At 40.8% G+C, this 18,920-nt stretch overlaps 1 protein-coding gene and 1 long non-coding RNA gene across 4 annotated transcripts in view; one reads left to right on the forward strand and one right to left on the reverse strand.

Annotated features, from left to right (window-relative positions):
- eng (endoglin) overlaps positions 1-10,240 on the forward strand; it is a 32,163-nt gene extending 21,923 nt beyond the window's left edge. For 2 of the 3 annotated variants that reach the window (XM_081719711.1, XM_027025838.3), the window contains 10 exons: positions 553-733; positions 856-1,015; positions 1,146-1,245; positions 1,596-1,779; positions 2,427-2,560; positions 3,559-3,801; positions 4,484-4,550; positions 7,061-7,168; positions 7,711-7,758; positions 8,132-10,240. In XM_081719711.1, the coding sequence (XP_081575837.1) occupies positions 553-733; positions 856-1,015; positions 1,146-1,245; positions 1,596-1,779; positions 2,427-2,560; positions 3,559-3,801; positions 4,484-4,550; positions 7,061-7,168; positions 7,711-7,758; positions 8,132-8,253 (1,347 nt within the window). In that variant the 3' untranslated portion in view covers positions 8,254-10,240. Of the gene's footprint in view, positions 1-552; positions 734-855; positions 1,016-1,145; positions 1,246-1,595; positions 1,780-2,426; positions 2,561-3,558; positions 3,802-4,483; positions 4,551-7,060; positions 7,169-7,300; positions 7,385-7,710; positions 7,759-8,131 lie in introns of all 3 variants that reach the window. The other variant, XR_003411720.3, reaches the window with a different exon arrangement.
- An 895-nt stretch (positions 10,241-11,135) lies between these two features.
- On the reverse strand, positions 11,136-14,669 carry LOC145658899 (uncharacterized). The gene is made up of 2 exons (XR_014124739.1): positions 14,187-14,669; positions 11,136-13,814 (listed from the first exon to the last, which is right to left on the reverse strand). It is a non-coding gene; the product is annotated as an uncharacterized LOC145658899 (long non-coding RNA).
- Positions 14,670-18,920: the final 4,251 nt, after the last annotated feature.

Here is an 18,920-nt window from a genome sequence, read left to right on the forward strand (position 1 = left end):
GAGAATTTGAATTGAATTGAACTGAGGGAGCGAGGGTTCAATGCACTGAGCAAATATGAAGCAAAAGTCTGTAAATGAGATCTTGACTCCTCTTTGAAACTTTTGTCAGTAAACATCAATGCTCCTTATGGGAAGCAAAGAGGAAGTCTGGTCATTATTATGCCCTTAAACCATGAACTAGGCTCATTGCATTCACATTTATGGCATTTAGCTGACGCTTTTATCCAAAGCGACTTACAATTATGAATGAGTACAACTTGAGCAATTAAGGGTCTAGCTCAGGGGCCCAACACTGGCAACTTGGCAGTGGTGGGGCTTGAACCAGCAACCTTCCGATTACAAGTCAAGTACTGTAGGCTCATGAACGTATAGTCAGAGCAATGTTGAAAGAACAGCCCTGTCTATCCGAGTCACTTGTTCAAATTTATCATTTAAATATCATGCAATTGTCTAGTTCAGTTGGATTTGTGACTAGCTTAGATCCTTTTCTTGTAACCTTTTTTCTTGTAACTATTATGGAGTACATTAAGGGCCTTACCATCTGATTTTCAGGTGACCACTGCAATAGATGCAAAGATATTGTTCATGACAATGCCCAATAAACAGCAACATTTGAACGCTCCAGCCAAACAGGGCAGCGAGCTTCTTGACTGGGCAGTTGAAAGGTTTGGAGGGGTTACATCATTCACTGCACTACAAGATCCACTCTCCATCACCTTTAGCGAAATAAGAGGTACAGCTATTCATCTCCCACTCCATCTCACATTTTCAGCTTATCGCATTTAACTAATCTCAATAAAGAGTGAGCTTGTAAAAACTGCCAAAACCAAGCCTTCCCCCTCTGCCCTCACACAGGGATGATGCAGCTGTCGGCATGCCAGCTCAGATGGGAAGCACCGAGTCAGAAGGGCTTGCTCCAAGTGAAGTCCGAAAAGCATTCTGTTAAATCTTGCCTAATTGGCAATTCCCCAGAAGAGGTATACATCATCAATATTCCTGATCATGTCAGAATCAGGTGAGTCCCTTGTTTAGAAGACTGAAGTCACCTCATGATCTTTGGGCTTTCGGAATAGATTTACTATTCCCTTTCAGAGGGAAAGGTGCTGAGTGTTTTCATAGCTACAATGAATGGGCTTGTTTCTCAGGAATGTTTCAGTGGATGTAGGCCTTTCAGAGTTGAAACTGGTCTTGAGGGGTCCCGTGGGAACCTACTGGAGAATCAAAGCTCAAAAAGTTAATTTTCTGGTGAGCAATTTTTCTGTAAATTGAAATATGCTTATCTTTATATTATGACCACAGCAGTATATTTTTAATTTGTTTTTTATTTATGCTACTTTCCTTAATATGATTTAATACCCAGTTGCATTTATATTTCAAACACAGTCTTTAAATTGCAGAAGTTTTTGTTTCCAAGCTTAGTATATGATGGAAGAGAATTAATATTCATACATGACCTGACCTCAAGGTTCAATATTTTACATGGATTTCTGTGTCCTGTATATATTGTTTCTACAGCTTTTAATCTAGATAATGAATTTGCTGAAGTTCTGATCGTTTTACCCATTGCATCCAAGTTGTGCTACTTTCCTCTTCAGACCAACAACCCTATACAGCTGAATGATATGTTCATTCCACAAATGAAGAACATCTCTGACAATGCCAAGGAAATCAAGGAGTTGGCACTGGACTATTACAAGGTTAAAGGCATCACCTACACAGAGATTCACCTCAACAGCCCAACAATTAGGCTTGAGATCAAGTCAAAAGGGCACACATCAGGTAATAACGCCATCCATTTTGTTCCCTTTTCAAATGCATTAGGATTAAAAACTAAATTATGTTGAGAGATTTTTTTTTTTTTGGGATGCTGTTCCTTACTGAATTTGCTGCATGGAACACTACAGCCAATCAAAATAGTTTAGAGAGTAAGTTTTTTTTTAAATAATTTGAAACTGATCTTTTTCCTTTTGTGCTACTCCAATTGAGTCCTCTGTAATGGATAAATATAATTGATATTGATTATATATATTGATTGTATATTGATTATAATATTAGACTCACTCAGTATTTAGTTTTTTCCCTGATCACTCCATGTCCATCTGTGGTCTGAGACTGGTTTCTTGAAAGTGAATGTAGTGATGCACAGGGATTCTTTTTTACTCCTGTCACTTTAATTAGAAAGTGTGGAAATGGTATGCTGCCCATATGTACTGGGAGAGTAAAGCAAACCATTACTTTGCTGCATACAGTCCTAAATTGTTTTGTATTAAAGGTAAAAAGAGGAACATGAGGTAAAGGTGTGCAATATTACCTTGGGTTTATCTATATGTTTGGGTTTCGAGTTAAGGGGAGACCGGTGTTTATCTATATGACTGTGTTTCTAGTTACAGAGAGACATATGTTTATGTATGTGACTGTATTTGTAGTTACGGAGAGACCTGTAGACAGCATAACCACTCCTCCACTTTACATCGATATGCAGCTGTATGCCTCTCCGGACTACATGTCACCGATGGATCCTAGCACCAAAGTACAGACTAACAGGATGATATATGCCGAGGTAAGTCTTTCTCCAGGACTGGGCATCTTAAAGTAACACTCCATTCAAGTTAAACCTCAAAAACAAATTTTGTTAAATCTTTAAACCTTCAGAGCAGTTTAAAAGGGTTTTAAACTTTAAATGTTTTTTGGTCAAATGTTTGGTTTTAAGAGGATTAAAAAAGACCTGTCTTAGATGCCTTCACTTGTACAGGGCATACATTCAAGACTGCAAAAGGCTTTAAAAGAACAGAATGCTTATAAATCTAATTTAGCCGGTTTGATTCTACCACTCTGCTCAGATGAATGTCATTCTGCATGTCAGCACTTTCCCCTGCAACTGAGCATGTGAACTCGGAGAGGAGTTGCAGGAAAGCCAAAACGAATGTTGTGATTAGTGCATATAGTTTGGCACTGTGCTGTCCTACCACACCAAATTAAAACAAATGCGAAATTCTGGACATCGACTCCCTTACAAAGATTCGGTATCTAGTTGAACATGGCAAACTGTAAAACCAAGTATTTGATAAATAAACACTCTGACTCATTGGTGAACTTCTCTGAATGCCAAATAAACATTTTGAGTAGGTTTGATGCTGGAGTATTCCAATGATGGCTAATCTTCCCATGAATCCATGTTTAAATTAAAACCCAGACAAATAAAACACTTTAAAATAGATTTTAATTCTGACATTTCGCATGTGAATACTGTGGTAGTACACCAGGCCAGAGGGGATTTTCCTGTCTTTGCACTGAAACATCTGAAATGTGTGATGTAAAAAGGAAACATTTTACAATTTTACAAATTAAGGATATTTCTTCACCTGTAGCCTAAGGTTCAATATGTTTTATGTAATAGTAGTCTATAGGCCAAACGGTGATCAATATTTGAATAGGCCAAGACTTATAAGCCAGAGTGTTGGATGTTTGCTGGCAAAGGCCAGTAAGCAAATTGTATCTACCCATCGTATTTGCATGTGAGAAGCATGTTGGTGAAAGTTTTACTGATACCTGTGGCAGGTCTCCAACATGGTCCACGGGAGCCTGAACTTAAATCTCAAAGTGGCTGGCTGTGTGGTGCGCTCCAGAAACAGGCAGTCAGAGGAGAGGATGCTGTCCTACAAGCAGGAGTCATGCGCCTACAGAGCCTGCTACAACAGCGTCAGGTTCAGCTTCTCCTTGGAGACGATCAAGGAGCGGGACGCGGGCACCTGGGAACTGGAGTGTGGCATTACCTTCTGCCCTATGCCAGAGGGACCCTATGTGAGTTGCCTTTATTGCCATATGAAGTTAATCAATTACAGCATGGGTGGTGAGATCCAAGCTAGAATTGGAGCTAAAGATTGGATATCTAATGCCAAACAGTTTGTGAAGTCATGCTTCTGATGGAACGAATGAAGTAGAATGCTGTGTGTTGAAATTTGCTCCAGCATTTGAAATCAGAAATCTGATAAATGATGAACAAATATAGGTTTTATGTGGCTACTTTTGTAAATTTAATGATAAGAAATGTTTTCTATGCTGGGGATGGCGATGGGGTGGGGGGACCAAGCATAAGTTACTTTTTCCCTGTTGTCTGTGTTTGGTTACCATGGCTCTAGCCACCAATGCTTTCAACCAAAAAAGAGAGTGACCTAGCTCTTCTTAGAACAGGATTCTCAAGCAACTATTTTGCTCTGAATTTCCAAATGACCCAAGGGTGCCATGGGAGTGAATTTACGAATGCACACATCGTTAGCAATACAGTAGTCATTAATTAGTTGTTATGCACTGCAGTGGTACAATAAAGGAAAGATTAGGACTAATCACCTCTGCATTTTGCCCAGATTTAGCTAAATAAAGAGACCTTCACCCATTCAGATCACACATCTCCATAAAAGTAATACATCTGTGTCTAATTATTCATTCATTCATTGTTTCATTAATTTTTAAATTTTTTCCACAGAATTGTACTGCACCTCAGCCAGTAAAGAGGAAAGTACAGGTCATCCAGTCGCATGGACCAGTACCAAGTGAGCATTTTAGGATTATTCTAAGTGTTATGGACCAAGTCCCATCATAATTACAGTTGGGAATTCAATACTAAAAGATTCAGAAAATGTGTACATGAATACATGACAGACTGTCAACATTCCTGGTAAAGTTATATTGTTGTTGTTTTTTTACAGCATGCTATTTCCTGTGGTATTTAAGTTGTGCATGTCATTGCCAACCTGCAACTTTCCTATATCTACCGTGGTTTCTGTTCAAAGTCTATGACTGAGGTCCTTTTCTTTAGAAACATCCTCCGTGATGCTCCAGATATATGAACTTTGACCCTGCCATGGAACAACCTTCTTTAAAAACACAAAGCATAAGATAGATAGAGAATAAGGAAAACATAGAACACCCACAAAAAAGTATTCAACATTACTCAGTCAGACCCAGACAACAGGATGACAGCTCATTGTCTCAAACCTCAATCGTCTCCCCTCTGCAAGCTGAAAAAGGTCTGGTATGTCTCGCACTGACGTGGTCTCTTCTGCCTGTTACGTTGCTGACGTTAACAGTCGTCATGGAGATGAGATCAGGATACTAAAGCGGAAGTGTGATTGGGATGGGGGTGGAGGATTTGGGGGCATGGTTCATAGGAAAGCCTGCTAGCTGACCCTATGGCCACAATCAGAAATAACGAGCCTGAGGGGAATTATTGCGTCCAAGGTCTGGTGTGTGCGGCTGTCCAAACACGGGGCCTGTCTGCTATTGTCCGCCACACACAATAAAGGGAAGGTGTTGCTCTTCAAAGGGGAAGAGAGTCACTCAGCAGACGACTCAGGAGCGAGTCATGCATTCCTCACCTCTAGCCAGGAGGGAAGCCCATTATATTTCACTTTGCACCATTACAAAAACAGAAAAGAGGTAGCTGACACAAGGGTTGTGTTTGTGTGTTCAACTATGTGCAACCCCCCCCCCCCCCCCCCCAAAAAAAAAAAAACATCCACAGGATATTTTTTTTCCTGCTTCACTGTCAGTTTGAAACAGTTTTAAGTGCTGGTGTGGTTTCACCACTTGGTCAGTGTGTTGGTCAGGACAGGACTCCATTTCTGGCGTTTTGGTTTCCTGTTCTCTGCTGCCCTCAGTCCTATCTGCCACCCACTGGTCTTGGGACTGGCAGAGGTGAGCAAGAGCTGCCGCAAGCGTTGGGCAATCGCAGTTGAACTCACTGCAGCCTGGGCGTGCTCCTCACTCCCAAGTGACTCTACCGTATCACAAACAACACTGGAACACTAAGAAGCGCCTCTCTTTGCTTGGACGTGCTCTTGTGGACAGGGATGTGTTGGGCAGGATGCAACTCGCCCCAGGCCTGTCCTTCCTGTTTGTAGGTGCTGCTGGGACTCGGAGTTCATCTCCCCTCGGCCACCTGCTTGCTGGTTTCCTGCTTCTGTTTGCTCAGCTTCAGATTCGACTTGGTCTGTGGCATGAAACCGAAGTCTCGTAAAAACCCGCTGGGAACCGTTCCCTTTCGACATGTCGGACATGTCTTCTTTAAACACGCGCATCCTCTATTCGTCTTAAAGGCAAAAAAGCATTGGCCAGAGTAACACCATAGGACAGATGCTACACTACACCAAGGGGTGGGGGGGTGGGGAGGGGGTTGGGGTCACTACAAACAGCATCATCTGCCTTCTTCCTTCCTTTGTCCTTTGCAAGTGCAGAAAGGAAGGGTAATCGGTCAAAAGAATACACATGGCATTCTGGGAGCAGAGCAGGCCCATAGTCCTTGCAGTGCAGGTGTTAACTAGAAATTTATGACAGCCTTGCACTTATAACAAAAGTGGGATCATTTTGATGCCTGGACGTTTTGTGAGCTGGGCATGGTGGGCTCACAGTGCCAAACATCTGTGACCTCAAGCTTAAAGTGACATTATGAGAGAGACCTTCATAACATCAGCAGTGTATCAGAGGCCTGTGAATGACGCTTGGATGGGAAACACCAGGGAAGCTGAGAACTCTGGAAATAATTTCTAAATTATTTATATATTCTTTCTTTCCTACAGCCAAGGATTCCAGAAACCTTCTGGCATAATTCAAGAATATTGTTATTGTTTATTGTACCTTTACACAGTTCAATCAGCCACACAGCTATAACTGGGAGAGAGAGAGTAGCTCCGGGTTTAATATTTTAAACATCTCGTAAATGAAATCTTTTTCTTTACATGGATCACTGAGCATTACGAATCTGAGAATAAATCTACCAAAAATATCTGTGGAATCCTTTTCTACACACAGTTAAATTGAGTGAACCCAGACTCAAAGAGCTCAGAAACCATCACAAGTACTGAGACATCACCATTACACTTTGGTTAACATGTATAGGAAATAGTATATAAAATGGGCAGAAACATTGCTTAAATAATCGGTTTTAGCAGTGAAGTTTAACAGTGACGTTATTTGCTGGTCTTGTAAATTATGGATCTGCCAATGCTGTGATGTAATAAACCATTTTCATTTGAGCGTTAAAAAATTCAATTCTGCATTTCAGATCCCTGCTTTGAGTTTAGCCTGTCGTCCGTGTTGGGCATCGCCTTCGGAGGGTTCCTCATCGGCGTGCTTCTTGTTAGTGCCCTCTGGTTCATCAAAATCCGAACAGGTGACTGCCCTGCCTCCAGCTTTGCATGTTATTTTCAGTGGATACTAGTCAAACATGTTTAACGGTAGCACATGTGTGCTGGAAGCCATGCTTGGCGGAGTGTTTGAGCAGGCCCCATCTCTGCTCCTCTAGCTTATGAGGGAAGATGCCAAAAGGGCGGCGAGACTGACCCTAACAAGCCTCGAGATGATTTGCCACTAGAAATAAGATGAAACAGTTAAGTAAGACTTAACTTAAAAGTAACACACTTAAATGATGGCCTATTCTAAACTTTTTTTCTTCAAAAGATGAATGTGTAGAAGCAAACTGGTCACTGGTTTTCTTGACTTTGGACTGAACAGTAACTTTTGCTCCCTCATAAAAGGACTAGAAGTAGCAGCTGCTCTGTGCAGTGTAGTTCAGAATTGCATAATTGTTGGTCCGTGCTGAGACTCATTCATTGCTGGTAGGACCAGAGAAAGAAAAGGGAGATGTGTAGGTGTGTCGTGTCCGTGATGGAAGATCAGATGCTCTAACTGGGGTGCTATGTTTTGATGTTTCAGGCTACCCTCCTGCTCTGGGTCTGGCCTCCACACGTAGCTTCTTCTCAGGTAAAAAAAAAAAAAAAGACTGCACCAGGCACAGGACAGGTCAAGCCATGACCAAAGCAGACACACAAAACACGCACGCACACACACACACGCACGCACACACACAGGCGTTTGCAGCCTAAGGAGAGCTCAGAGTCTGTAGTCTTCTTTTCTGTTTCGGCCTTTAGAAACTCTCAGCTTTAAGACCTTTTAACATCAAACAATATGTGTATTTGTGGAGTGTGGACTTTATAACTTTTTATAACATTTTCTCCCCTTCTTCTTTCTGTTATATTCTCTCTCCGTATTTTTTTCTCTCTCTCTCTCTCGTTTTCTCCCTTTGCCATTCTTTCTGTCTCTCTCGCCGTTGGTCTTTTCTCTCTCCCTCATTCAGGATGTCCATGCACGCTGACCAAGCGCCAGCCTGTGCCCATTAACTCCTCTCCCTCTGAGAACAGCAGTGCAAATGGCAGCATGGGCAGCACCCAGAGCACACCCACCAGCAGCATGGCATGAGCTGCTAGGCCCTGCCCCCAGGGCCCCCCCCCACTCCATCCAGAGACATCTGCTCCCTGTCCACCAACACCACACCATAGGAGCCCGCTGCTTCACCTTAGGGCTGTGCTGGGAGGGGGTGGGGGGCATTATGGGGTCAGGGGTTATTCTGAACCAGGACTTTTAACTCTCCACCTCTCCAGCCACCCAGCGACAGGAAGTCAGCAGGAAAAAAGAAGACGAAGATGAAGAGAAAAAAAACCCAACAAAAACCTTGGTTACCCAAGACAGGAAAAGCAAAGCATATCCCCTAAGAACTAACAGGAAATTCACTGCATTCTTTTCAACAGATTGTGCCTCTTGCATGGAGGCCCAGTAAAGTTTCATGGAAAAAAACACAAAAGCAAACAAACAAACAAACCCCCCCCCCCCCCCCCAAAACAAAATACATTTAATGGAGATGTCTTAGGGGACAAACCACTCTGCCCTCTGTCACCACCAATTACAGCAACAAGAAAAAGAAGAAGGAAAACAAAGCCAAGACATCTGAGGATGCACACACGGGGAGCAGTCTGCTCAGTTCAGCACTTCTTTTCATGTAGCCAAAAGTGTGGGTAAAAACCAAGTGAAACCACCCCTCCATTGCTATAACTGTCTGGTTTGCTTCGATTTGAGCAACTGACAGATGATATTCACTTTTTACCATTAGAAAGGCTGCCTCCCAGACACAGGGGAAACTTTGGGAAAAGGCTACCTCTTAATTTATGTAGGCTGTTATGTGTTGAAACAGTAGCTTAATTAGTTATTCATTTTATTACTGATTTCTGTGAGTTGTATCAAATTTTGCTACAGAAATGGTGTCACTGTAATATACAGTACAGTCCAAAGGTCTGAATCCATTACCATGAACTGATTTAATACCAAATTTCACACAGTTCACCCTAATTGTATATATACGTTTTGGTATTTTTTGGAAATCCTCAGTAAGTGGACTGTGACATCTGGACCTTGCTGTATGTATTATTGTAAATGACTTTAAAGTTTGACTCTAGCACAGTACCAAAGAAATATTATGGGCTAAGGTTTATGGAACCAAAATCAATATGTTTAACTGATTTGAATTTTTGTACAAAATGGACCAAAAAACATTTGAATGTAGACAGGACTTATTTTTAAGTGATCCTGGTCATTGTCATATGTTTCAGTTATTATTGCCATAATAATCCTCTGGTTATTGTCACAGTGTTAAACAAAAATTTGTCTTACAGTATAAGTCCCATATTGAGCAATTAAATAGGATCTCACCCAAGCAGTATGAATATGTGGGGAATGTGGATTTGAGTTTAAATGTATGTTTTGCTGTTTTACTTTGTACTTGATCACAGCTTTATGGATACTGTGTACTAAGAGTCTGTAAATGAGATCAGGTAAATTAAGACATGTAACCAAACGCCAAACATTTCCAAACCCAGCATCCTCAATCTAAACCATGTATCTTAGGTTACAGTATTTTTTTTTTATTTTCTGATGTATTTGAAGTACACTTTATGTTTGATGTGGATATGATTGTGTGTGTGTGTGGGTGGAGGAGATGGTTATTATGATTTCTGAACAAAGACTGAAGAAAAGAAAATGCCACTTGAGCATTTGTGCAATACTTGAGGTGTTCCTCTTAATTATGGTCACTAAGTCTGATGTGTCTGTCCTGTGTTTTGTATTAGCTTTTTTTCAGCTCATATTTTGTATTGTATATTCTCTCGTGCCACATGAGCATATAATGTTTAGTCACCAGTGTTACAGAGTTACAAACATTTAACTACAAAAAGCAATAAATCTCAATATATATAGTTTATTTAGCGATGGTGATTCCCCAAGACAGACTTACCAAATACATTTTTAGTTAATGCCTAAATATAAATATCCTAAATGTCTCTGCTGTGAGTTTGGATCTTCTCAAAGAATGCATATGTTCTTAAAGCTTTTAATAATTAAACAAATCAACAAAACACCTCTGGTGTCGTTTTTCTTTTTAAGGAATCCAATACTAAAATGAGACCCAGCTATAAAACAATTGGTATCCAAAGTATTCCAAGTTATGTCCTAGAGACAGATGAGTCTCCATGTATTGCAAAAAACATTTTTATTCACTTTCAATACAGTGCACTGAAGTTTTGATTTATTTGCAATGCTTGATAAACATGAAGAAAAAACCCACAATGAACTACAAAACAGGTGCCAAAATGATTACTGACACTCCCAAGAATTTCTTCAAATGCAATCCCCATAACAATGAAATGGGGAAGGCCAAATCATTAAGGAGCTTCATGAAACAAAAAATATGTCACCTCGAATATCTTAGAAAAATACCAAAGTCCATTGTCATACCGCTGAACAGAGAGTTAATTTTCCAGGAAGAACACGAGCCCATCCTTGTCCTACACAATCATAAGGGCGCTGAGGTTAACAGAGGAGTCCACATCTCTCCAAACACCATTAAATGCCACCTCCATGCCAACTGGCTGTGAGGAAGGTCTGTCAGATGAAAACCTCTCCTGTTTCCCTCTGTGCTTCTTCACATAGGAGGCGTCAGTTATGTAAAGCTGAAGGTTGAGCATCTTCATAAGCGTGAGTGCTGACTGTTCCTACTGAGGCACTAATAGGTTCTATACTATAAAACTGCATATTGTCACGCAGTGTACCGTGTCTCAGAATTAGGGAAAAATTCAGTACAACAGTCTCAAAATCAGTACAATCCATACAATCGAACTTATTCAAATCACTATTAACTGCATAAACTGTTGTCACAATTTCTCATTTCTTACTAAACTTTTCTAATGAAAAATTTCCAAAACACATTTTTATAGACAATTGGAAAACCCAAAATTTCAAGACAGACAGCTTGGTACAAATAATGAAAACATTTATTAAAACAAAATCCTGTTGCAAGAGAAACCAAATGCATTGGCAGTAAATAAAAGCACGTAGTTTGCTGGAAGACAGCAAAGCTAAATAAGAGCAAAGAAAGCGGTTTTACACATTCTGGAATAGAGGGACTAAGGGAGAGTGTGTGCTAGACCAAGAAACCCAGCCTGATTGAGTGAAATGGGAAAGAAAGGCGTTAATTGCATATCCCAAATGGAGAAAGAGAGTTTGATAAGAAGTGATTTTTAACACTTTGTTTGCCATTTACGTGATGACCTTGTTAGTTCAAGGTGTTGTATGTGGCTCTTGGAGATATACTGTGTGACCAGTGATGCTGCCACCTATTGGAGATGCATGAGTATCTACACACACCCCCAATTTCTGTGTCAATGTGACCTTCAAGCAGAGCCCTTCAGTTTATTGAAAAAACATATTGTCAGCTTGAAGGCATCTGGCTTGTGTTTACAATCAGGAGAGGAGGCGGTGTGACCTTGACTATCTCATGCAGTATGTGACAGTTCTGCAGGAAGCTTTGTAGGCGGATGCTAGACTCATCTAAACTAAATAAATAAATAAACTTCGAAGGCCTGTCACCTAATCTGCCCATTATCACCGCAAAACCGTCCCAACTAAAGCTTAAGATTTCCTCCGGAGGCAAAAAGACAGAAACCAGAGACCCCATTACAGCTGTGAGTGACAGCACTCTTCCATCACACACAGATAGGTCCTGGAATGGGACTGGGTATGAAGGGTTAGGGTTAGGAAGAATGGGTGTAGTGGAATGAATGGGTGTATCACTTGTGCTTTTCATATCTAATCATATGACTAGTTCAGTACAGGGGCGGAAGGCGGAAGAGGCGGAGGCCGGTTTACCAATCCGGAGCGACGGCGTGCAGTTAATAGCCATTTGGACAACAGGACAGAAGATACAGAATACTGGGATCATGAATGCTAGTATTCGTGCAGCGTTTCCAAAGTACCTCCTTTAACCTCAAGAGCAGCATTCTGTGCTTTTGATGTCAGTAAAGCCACTGAAATTGAATAAAGCAGTCATATCACTCTCAGAATGCTGTGAAATTATTCATGGGTTTTGAATAGTCTTTTAAAAGGCATTTCTAGTGGGACCTTTTAAATTTGGAGGCCCTTATCAGTTACTTCAATTTATTTTGGTTTTACAATGCAGTGTTGCAACGTGTCATCACAGATATCAAGGTGCAGGTGCCTAATGAGCCAGGGTGACATGGTGAAAAGAGATACTCTACAAGCACATGACACGAGGATGAAACTCTTGAGATATGGTGACACTCAACAGGATGTTTTTCCTGACAGCACAGGATAGCAGAATTATAGTCATAGCTGCAGGTTACAAAAGTAGCTATAAAACAGAGGCACATGGATCATACAGAGAAAACATCCATTAGAAATGTCAGTCACTAGTGTTAGGAAGTTAGGAGTCCATACAGTGTGAGTCTTTATGTGTGCTCTTCCTAGGCCCAGTTTCTTGCCCTGGTGCTATAGGGGCTTTCCTTTGCAAATGATTACTGCTGCCCCCCTGTGGTGAATGAATAAACTGCAGTTTTCTGTTTGAGGGGTCCAAGGAATTGGTCAAATCAAAACACTGTAATGTAATTTATAATGTGACTGTAACTGGTGTTAAATATAATGAACAATACATTAGTATAGAACCTTTTGTTATGATATCACACACACTGAACAGATTTTTAGTCCTACTGAACCGTTATGAAAAGAGCTGTTTTACTTGGAAACTGCCTATGCAGTATCTAATTACTAGTAACTATTCAGTACATTTTTCCCGTTAATGTGTGTAATGGAACAAAAAGCCTGAGTAGTTTGCAAATAACTCTTAAAAATATTACTGCATTCATTTTTCACATGAATTCTTGGAACGTTTAAGTCAATACATAGAGCTGATTATTATTTTATGCCATATCACATAGCTATCCATCAGTAATCCAAACAACTGCACATTTATGACTTAACACAATCAATGATTAATCACCCATTACTGACATCACTGATACGGGCTCCTTTGCCTTAATTTATTTTGAGTGAAAAAGGAATCTTAATATACAAATATATAAAAGGGCTGCAATGTCAGTCTCAGCCTTGGAGCCTCATCACGCTCCTGAGAAAGCAGCCAAAAATAACATATCACTGGTAAAAACCCCAGCTGTTCTCCCCAGCATGGCTGCAGCTTCCAGAATGCTGCTGTTCACACTATATATGCTTAGCGTTTCATTCACTTCACTTTTCTCCAAAGTAGTCAAAAGTGGGTTTGGTACATGCAGATGTTTGCATGTGTGTGTGTGTGTGTGTGTGTGTGTGTGTGTGTGTGTGTGTGTGTGTGTGTGTGTGTGTGTGTGTGCCCACAGGAAGACTCGAGAGATATCCTCAAACAAGTTCTCGTGAGAAAGTACTTGATGCCTGCGTCTCTGTTCCCCGGTGAGACAAACACAAACACTCACGCACAGACACAGACACAGACACAGACACAGACACACACACACACACACACCACTGGTGCAGCAGGGCAACATTAGCCGCCTTCACGTTGGGGGGTGGGGTGGGGGGTGGGGGGGCACATACCACCGGCCTCACCCTGACTCTGTTAGGACAGAAACCCTCCTGCTTCAGCCGTCCTGGTAAGAAGAGAGAAAGGGAGTTACGCCGGCGGTGGCAACCTTGGCAAAGCAGCTCCATTTCAGTGTAAATCATGTCTTTTCTTCATGCACACAATACTGAGCTGACTGCTGCCAGCAGTAGCTGATGGACTGTGGTGCAGGTGTAAATGTCTTTGTCTGAACCAGGTAGCTGAGGGCTGTGTTTAAATGACACCACCGTCCTTGGGCCCGCCGAAACAAGCAGCAGCCGAACCATTAGCTAATGTCGCTGTTGATGGACAATCGCTAAACGCAAAGTGTCCCCGGAGCAAGCTACACAGCAAGAAGATATTTTCCCGGAGTTGTTCATCAGTGGAGATGTGTGAGATCAGCGATGTTTAACGATCTTACCTCGTATACAGATTGCAAATGAAGTTGGAAGGGAGTGTGAAATAACGTTGCAAAAGAACTCAGCGTGGTAGATCTAGTCCAAGCTAACTGTCCTCCTATTCTCTCTCTCTCTCTCTCTCTCTCTCTCTCTCTCTCTCTCTCTCTCTCTCTCTCTCTCTCTCTCCTTTGTTTCATCTAAACTTTTACCCAAATATTTCAAACGACTAAATAACACAGCAGATATAATATCAAGTATGTATCAGTGGAATCCATTGGATACTCGCTTCTTCTTCCTGTCCGTTCTATAAAAGTTTAACTCCTTATATTCCAGTCACCTGTGGGCCAAGACTAATTTGTCACTCCTGTAATTAAGTGTCTTTCATATCAGTGTTAATACACTGAATTATTCACAGTAGTTACTTAGTAATATGCCTCAGAATGAATCATTAAGGAATATGCCTTAAGCTTAAGAGGTAAAAATAACTAAATAAGTAACACTGCAGATAAAATGTCATGTATATCAACGACATCCACTGCCACTATGCTTCCCTAAATCATTGTTTTTATTATTAACTTTTCATAATTGAACTGAGGAACTGTGTCTTGCATCAAAGACAAGTTTGAGAGGAAAACACATCCAGGTTAACAAATACTCTATACCTACCTAATGTATGCCTACAATACCTACATAGCTGCTGTGCCTAATAGGCTGCTGACAGCCTGTACCCTGAGTAGTCTACGTCTATTAATCTGTTTGACATATGACCAAAGGGCAGATTTATATATTTCTACTGTAAAAGCACTTAAAAGCAAACTGTAATTAATGCAAACACTTTTCATTACAGCATAAACTGGTTATATATATATATATATATATATATATATATATATATATATATATATATATATATATATATATATATATATATATATATATATATATAAGTTGCCAAAGCAAACATTGCACATCTATGCAGAGAATAAGACTTGTATTGGAAAAGGTGTATTGGAAAAGGCTATATATTATATATATTAGGTAGAGTAGGTGTAGCTAATCAACTGTCAACTCTGTTATAGGTGCACCGACAGCTCAGAGAAGTCCTTGGTCACCCACATTTGATCCAAGTGCATGGCAATTTTTGGAGCATTCCTGCTAATCAATCACACTGCAGAGCTTTATATACATATGCAGTGTAAGCTGGTCTGAGCTTGTCCGAAAAGCACTACTTTCTTAGCATCCCTGTAACTGAGCGAGCCATGCATATGTATGCCACTGGGACATCAACCTCCGACATGAGGACATTAAAAGAATGTGGCATTGTGCAGAAAATCTGTGGGTACGGTTCCCGCTTCCAGCTATTGCAACACTGCCATGTTTCGTAACACAGTAGACAGGCTGCAAGACACAGACAGACAGGTTGACACACACACGCATGTAAACAACTACAACAAAAAATAAAATTAAAAGCTAACGGTAAAATACAGGTACAGATACTTCTGCCTTACGTCCATCTTGGCTAACAGTTCCTCATTTTCTTACAAGAAATGATATTCCCACAAACGCAATGAGCAGGTCTATGACCCTGTTTCAGTAATCTTTTCAGCATGCCTTGTTGACTTCTATGAATGATATGAATGAGGGCAAGTTAAAGACAGTAATAAGTTTGTTTACTGAATCATCAAATAATGCCAAAAGGGCAGTACTATAAGTTCATCCTTCAATTTATAAAATAATAAATAAAAAAAACTAAAAAAAGAGATCTTACATGAATTTAGAATAATGACACAAAAACTACCCAGTGATGATGAATTAAATTCAGGATTCATTTAATCTAAAAGTGAAACTCAATAATTATTTTCCATTACTAGATCATCTTTTCAATCATTCATTTCTTTCAGTTATTAGATTATCATTTGGTGAGAATGTTGCCTTATTAAATTCTGCTAAGATTTGAATATTTAGCCTATGAAGGTTACTTTGTTCCGTCTTGTCTGGAAGGCATTGCACGGTAATTGCTCTGGCTCCTGCTGTACGCATCTTCATACTGAGACCCTGTGTAAGTAAGATGCTAAGCTTTGGAGGGAATATTGGTTCACAGCGAGCAGAAAGTTCAAAGTAGTGTGGCTGAAGCAAGAGGTGAATGAATAACTACATTCATTCTATATTATATAGGGTTCTGAAACTATACTGGTTTTTCAGAATGGAATTACGGAATAACTGGCTTGTGAGAAGGACCACGGTTGAAACTCCCACATTCTTCTGCCATATTTAAACTTTTTCCTCCATGATTACATTTTGCACCCCTTATACCCATCTCCTCCCTGCCTCCTGTCTTTCTCACATTTCTCTCTCTCTGTCTGTCCTTGGGAAGCACTGCCAGCTTCTCCCAGAGTGCCCAGAACTCAAGCCCAAAGCTCACTTGATTGCTGCTACAATCACACAATCACCTCTGTTCCACAAACTCTTCAAGGTGAGGCCGGCCTTTGTAAAGAGCTGTTTAACTACAATAACATACCAGGTCTACTTTCTCACTTTCCACCTCTATGGACATGATGGCACACAAGTCTAAGAACAAACATGTAATACCATGAAAACATACAATCTACAGCACCAATCTGGACTCAAGTTTTGGAGCTGAACTCCACACAAGGCACACAACACTACCCACAAGCCCCTAGTTCATTCCAGATCACCTGATTATTAATCTAGTCTAGTTACTTCTCTGGTGTTTCCCTATATAAACCCTGCTTATTCAGTCTATCACTACGAAGTCTCATCTGCTTGTCTTATGTTACTGAGCATTTGTATTCATTGGTTGCTATTCTGGTTATTGGACTGTTTTACCTGTATTTTGGATTTGCTCTTTCCTAAACCCTGTTGGATCTGGTTGCTCTTTGTCTATTATTTGGATTATACCCTTGCCTGTGTTTCAGCATCTTTGGATTGCCCCTATTCATTATTAAACTCTGATTACCTGCATTCAACTCTGTCTCATTTAGACAAACCTGACAGTCGCACTTCCACTGGTGCCCATAGATCAGCTGCAGGGTTGTCAGCCGGGTACCACCAATCATCAACTTTTCTCTCATTTAACCCCAGAACGTCTCCTGGTGGCGGATCATTGGCAGAGACGTGTCTCCCTCCCACCCCATGCAACTGGATCCCGTGTTGGGTGTTAATTACTTAATGTGGCTGCCATTAGCTTAAAATGCCTTTAAGACTTGGAAAAACACACATTCACTTAGGTATGTGCAAACATTAGACTGGAACTGTATATCCTAAGAAAAAAACCTAACAAATTACCCTACCTAGCTGCTTTCTAACTGTCCGAGACTCCTAAATAGAGAAAGTCAAGTGCTAATGGAACATTCTGATAGAAGAAACCCAGAGCCAAGTGGACAGCCATGCACAAGATTTGCTACTAGAGCAACATAAGGTGTTCATTGGTCTGCTACATTTGACAACATGTTGACTGGAATATACAGATCATGTCTGCATAAATCTTTCAACTGGGACCTCGACGACAATGAGAATAAAACAACCAATTTATTTTAGCCCTTCGTGAGACAGGCCTGATTGACTTGCATGGGTTAGCTGGGGAGAAAAGGAACACATTTCTATTAGTCTGTCATCTAACACTCAGGTAATACTCTCAATGCCTCATGCCTCCAGAAATCACGCAAATGTTACATATACTTTGCTTGCACCATTTGCTTGTGAATCTTTACAGTCACACAAAGACCAACTTTCTACATTTCTGCAAACTTCGCATTGCATGAAGCTGGGAGGACTGGCCCAAAAATATAAAGCTCTACATAAACAAGGAAACAGCAAGGCTTTGCTAGTTTCATGAGACGATGTGATCAGACTTCTGAGGACGACCCTTAATTTTCAGCGCAACGTCAAGAATATCTAATCATCGACTCAGTCTGATCACCAGTAAATTAGTGTGCTACACCGGAAATGAGTGGTAATTACAGTGGGTTATATAATAATCTCCTCAATAACCTAGTTATGACACCTGTACAACCTGATTTGCTGTGGCGTAATGAAACGCATACTGTGGTTCCAAAGGTTTGCTAATATCTGCTCATGTTATGCTTGCACCTTGTGTACAAGGACCTGCCTTGCATTTAGGTCCAACTCTTGGTGCTGCCTTAAGATTTTACGGTTTAGTCTCTGTGCTTAGCACAAAATGTACCACACCATCTAATTTATATCCCACTTTACACAACCTTTTTCATGCACATGGGTAAAAATGGAGAACCTCTTTTGGACACATCTTATGACATAGGACATTGCATTTTGAGTCATGAAAATAGGACCCAGTAAGTTCACATCTTTCCTTTTCTGGATACAGGCCAGCGCAGGGTTATATTCAAAGAACAGGTGCAGACTGTGCCAAGCAGATACTCCCGTATATCTCGTATATATACTCCCGTATGTCTCTTCTGCTCAGTCTTGAGTGGGGACATGTTTATGCTCTGCGGAGGACGAGGCAGTACAAAGCGCAGGCCCCTGCTACACTCGAACCCTCACCCCACAGTTGTGCTGGTCAGGACTGGGTTCTGTGATGGTAATAAAAAACACTCGCTTTCACCAGATAAGTGCCACTTCCTGTCTGTTGCATCTGCAGAGGCTTTAAGTGTTGACTGAGCAGTGCACTGCTGCTTAGGCGGGTGCATCCTGCTCTCTGGAAATCAGGCATAGCATTAAAGGGTCCGTTATACACAGGCAGATTATTCCAAGAAGGG

The sequence above is a fragment of the Electrophorus electricus genome, chromosome 8 (assembly GCF_041902795.1).
Source record: "Electrophorus electricus isolate QZ-2024a chromosome 8, ASM4190279v1, whole genome shotgun sequence".
NCBI classification, from domain to species: domain Eukaryota; kingdom Metazoa; phylum Chordata; class Actinopteri; order Gymnotiformes; family Gymnotidae; genus Electrophorus; species Electrophorus electricus.